At 38.8% G+C, this 4,423-nt stretch overlaps 1 protein-coding gene across 1 annotated transcript; it reads left to right on the forward strand.

Moving 5' to 3' along the window:
* The first annotated feature begins 2,202 nt into the window (after positions 1–2,202).
* On the forward strand, positions 2,203–4,207 carry LOC109073716 (protein phosphatase 1 regulatory subunit 3C-B-like). Its single transcript, XM_019089795.2, has 2 exons — positions 2,203–2,398; positions 2,938–4,207. The coding sequence occupies exon 2, from the start codon at positions 2,963–2,965 to the stop codon at positions 3,893–3,895; it is 933 nt and encodes a 310-aa protein (XP_018945340.2). The 5' UTR covers positions 2,203–2,398; positions 2,938–2,962; the 3' UTR covers positions 3,896–4,207.
* The last annotated feature ends 216 nt before the right edge of the window (positions 4,208–4,423 follow it).

The following is a 4,423-nucleotide window of genomic DNA, read 5'->3' on the forward strand; positions in this document are numbered from 1 at the left end:
ACAACAGCATCGCCTGCTGGATAAGAGATATTAATGCAGATCTTCAAGACAGACCTGCAGCCCCAGGACAGCAGGTTATGTTGGCTGGCTATTAAAAAACTCATCACTAAATGTATTTAAAAAACAAAACATATCTAAAATGTAATTATTTAATTAATAATTCAATTATTAAATTAAATACATAAATTATGAATTAACTATAAAATACAAAAAATAAATATTGAATGATTATAAAATTATAGTGAGTATTTCATCATTCATTGTGGAAACATTTCTGTGGGTTTGGGTCAGCTCTGGGCTATTAATTGTTCTGTAAAAATCTTTCACTGTAGCCTCCAAAAAAAAGAGACATTTACACAAGTAAAACATCAAAACTCCTGAACTTCCATTCAGTGGTCAGTAGAAGTGTATCACAGGTATTCATAACACGTTATTTGCATTTGTCTCTTTTCTAAATTTGTGAAGTTGCAAGTTTGCAACATGTCAAATAACCCTCTATGCCAGGCTTTTTTTAGACAGTTGGTTGGTGTGGTGCATCGACCCAAACCTAGGTAGTCAGGAGAGCATCTGGCTGACTGATTGGCTGAATTGTGTCATGTGTTTGTAAATCTGGCTGACACGAGATAGTCTCGTGAAATAGTCTGTCTGTAGGCTACTTGAGGGTGTTGAAATACACATATTACCACACTGTTTTATATTACACCACTGTTCTCGTTCTGTAAAGATCTATCTATCTATCTATCTATCTGAAAGTGAAAAGTATGTAAGGCAGGTGTTGAATAGATTTAAGACTCTAAAATTAAAATGAATATTTTCTTTATAGTGTCCACTAGATGCCTCTCTCCACCATTGTATATTTCAATTGGTAACATTTGCACCGAATAAGACATGGAAGTTTTGTGACCACATTCAAGCATTGATTTAATTTCAGGCTCGTGTGCCATAGTCGGCTTTGACTCAGCATGACTCAGGGCTTATTATGCAATTGTAAGGCTATAGTCTAATCGTATCTTCGTGACAAAGCAACAATGTTTTGGGATAAGGTCATTCTAAATCCTTGCAGGTGTTGTTCTACCACAAATGCCACGATAATGTCTATGTTTAAGTTAAAATGCATTAACTGCTTTTTGTAGGCGCAAACGTTTGCGATCAAATGAATCGTTTTGCTAGCAAATGTTTTCCGGTAAAACGCAAACATTTTGCGAGCGAACGCAAAGTTTCTCGGGGGAACGCGAAGCTTTAGCAAGAGAACCCAAAAGCTTAGGAATTTAATTTCCCCGCCTATCTCATATTTTCGCATAACATCCCCGTTCCCTTGGAGTCAAACCCATCGTCTTGGTGTTGCTACCTTTAGAGAGAGAGAGAGAAGGAGAGGTTTTTTGCACGTTCGGACCCTTTGCTAGTTTTAGTGCCCCACTGGGCTGATAACCTCTAATCACCAAAACATACAGTCGAAACAGCTTCAACATTTGCACATCAATAAGAAAGGTGCTAAGGTATTGATCACTGAGGTGGACATCTGGCCATGCACATCAATCAATCAGAGTGTGTAAATCGTTAAGCAAATAATGATGGTGATAAAATCACGAAACTATAGGGAAGATCTGATTGAGAGAGAGAAAATGTCAGCTTTTAATTAGTATAACATGCATTAAGGACTTTGACATGGATTGGATTGCCTGAAGTGGGAGTACTTGTAAAATCAGACTATTATATCATATGCCACAGTCATGTAGCCTATGGGATGGGGCCAAAGAGCCATTTGGACATTTAATGGTAGTGTTAAATACATTTGTATAAGTTTTTAGTGTAGTGTCAGTGCTAAGTTTAGATTCATGGTTTATTACAACCTTTAGAAAATAAAGATTAGGCTACCTTTACCCATGACCTACATTCACAGGGCAAACAGCCACACTCAACAGATTAAAGATTACCCAGCTGCGCTACCTCCATCTGAATGAAGAAAGAGAATATAAAAAGAGAATATAAACTACAACCATTATTACACCACAGAGGATGTTAGTTTAACAAAACCACGATAATTGAGTAGATATTCACACGCGAGTGCGATATCATTTGCACCGACAGGGGTCCATGGTACTAAATCTGTTCTAGTGATGATTGGTCGACACATAAATGTGCTGCTCGGTTATTGGTTGGGGTGTGGAATATGCAAATAAGCGGCACTAGGCTTTATTAAAGGACTCGCAGCGTGTGTTCAGCGTGGAGTGGGTGTGTCTGCAGAGGACAGGCTGTTTCGGGGGTGAACCCTTGAAATCACCGATTTTTACTTTAAATTCAGCGCTCTGGAATTTCTTTTAAATCCTGTTTCTCCTCCAATGTGCTTTGCTCAAGAGACCACTTTAAACTGAAGCACTTTCTCCACGAGTTCCACAAGGTAAGAACGTTATTTAAACCAGTAAGTTTTAAAAATGCAAAGTGTTTTCTGGTGCTTCTAGTACAGTGAGACTATCGTAAATATTTGTTTAAAACAAAAAACATTTTGTGATGTATTTTATTGTATATTTTATATTATATTATATATTTTTTTATGTATTTAAAAAAAATTATAACAAAAAGTGTTCGAAAGTGCTTGGGCAACGCGAATCTCTCTTTTTTTTTAAACTGGTTACTCAAATGTGTGAAGCACATACATTTACATGTGAAATCAAAATGTATATAGGCTACATACATTTTCATGTAAAATCTAAATACTTTTAAGAGCCCTACAACCTTTTGTTTTGACTTCCTGTGGGGGGCTCAAGGGCCGCTGTCACAATCATTTGTCATTTAAACTCATGTCTAATTTGTGTTGTGTTGCTTCATAAAGGCAAACTGCTTCCTCCTAGAATATAATTTTGCATCAGAAAATCTTAAGGAACATTTTAAAGACATTGTACTCACACATCTGGGTTTTCTTTGTCTGTATGTGTTTAGAGATCTTCATCTCCTCAGTTCTCCAATGCCGGGTCCAGTTATGCCTGTGGACGTGGCTGTGCAGCTGTACATCACCCATTCTCCCCCACTGCGCAGCTTCCTGAGCTCTTATGAAGACTACAGGACACGTAACCTGGTCAACACCTGCTACAAACCCCTGCGGCCCTGCTTGAGCTCCAGAGCCCACCTGGAGCCCCCTCGTCTGGACTGGCAGACCCCAAAATCCAAGCCCAAAAAGAAGGTTGTGTTTGCCGACTCAAAGGGTATGTCATTAACCTTGGTGCATGTCTTCTCAACTTTCGAAAACAGAGAACCTGTTACATCCGAACTGCAGTATGACCTGGAAGACCTAGAGGATGTCACAGCAACTCTCCACATAAATTCAGTCCAGAGCAGAATTCTAGACTTTCCGCAGCCAGCAGCAGACTACCTAGATTTTCGTAGTCGGTTGCTGAAGAACTTGGTTTGTTTGGAGAACTGTACCCTACAGGAGCGAGCCCTCACCGGCACCATCAAAGTGCGTAACCTGGCCTACGAGAAGTTGGTTCATGTGCGAATCACTTTCGACACCTGGAAGAGCTTCCAGGATGTGGAATGCACATTTATGAATAATGTCTATGGTTGTCAGGATACAGACACATTCTCGTTTGCCATTGAACTGCCTGGGTATGTGCCCCTTCAGAATAAGGTCGAATTTTGCATTAGCTACAGAAATGGAGAGCAGACCTACTGGGACAACAACGATGGCAGAAACTATGGACTGGTTTCAACATCTTGGCAACTAAACAATACATGGAATTCCAAAAAAAAGAAAACAAACCAAACCAAAAACATAAACATAAAAACAAAAACACAAGACAAGGAGTTTTATAAATGTAGAAGTCCGCTCCAATCCAATGGCATTTTCCCAAACTGGCAAAGTTGGGGGCACATTGCGACCAGTGGCCCCTATTGGTGACTTGAGCTCACATAATTAACTATCCAAATGTGTTGAAAGCTTTTTGCACCAATATATCTCTCGGTATGACAACAGAAGAAGATTAACATTATCTTAATGAGCTCTTAATATGATTTACCTGCTGATTACTTTACAAGCAGACCTAGATCAGCTGTCTATTAGCAGATTAAAGAGGGAACAGAGACTGGTTGAAATGGTCACATAGAGTGAACCTTGTTTCTTTTAGATGGAACATGTTGCTTCCGTGCAATACAGCATGTTTTATTCTTTTAAGTAAAACGTTTGATGACCCCTATCAAGAACCACAACACCACTAGGTCTTCATTAAAAAACACAAAACAACATCTTCGTCTCATCATATAAAAAATGTGCCTTAAGTGTGCTAAGAGAATGTTTGGTTATACTGCTGCCATTGTATGCCACATCTGCAGACTGTGCACTAAAAAATGATACCAAGTGAAAATCAATTCTGATAATTTGAAGAGTATATATCTGTCAATTTTCAGCAGATTTCCAGTTGAAGATTCT

This window comes from Cyprinus carpio, chromosome B17, assembly GCF_018340385.1.
Source record: "Cyprinus carpio isolate SPL01 chromosome B17, ASM1834038v1, whole genome shotgun sequence".
NCBI lineage: Eukaryota > Metazoa > Chordata > Actinopteri > Cypriniformes > Cyprinidae > Cyprinus > Cyprinus carpio.

Coding starts and splice junctions, on each gene's coding strand:
- LOC109073716 (XM_019089795.2), top strand. CDS start 2,963: ATGCCGGGTCCAGTTATGCCTGTGGACGTGGCTGTGCAGCTGTACATC.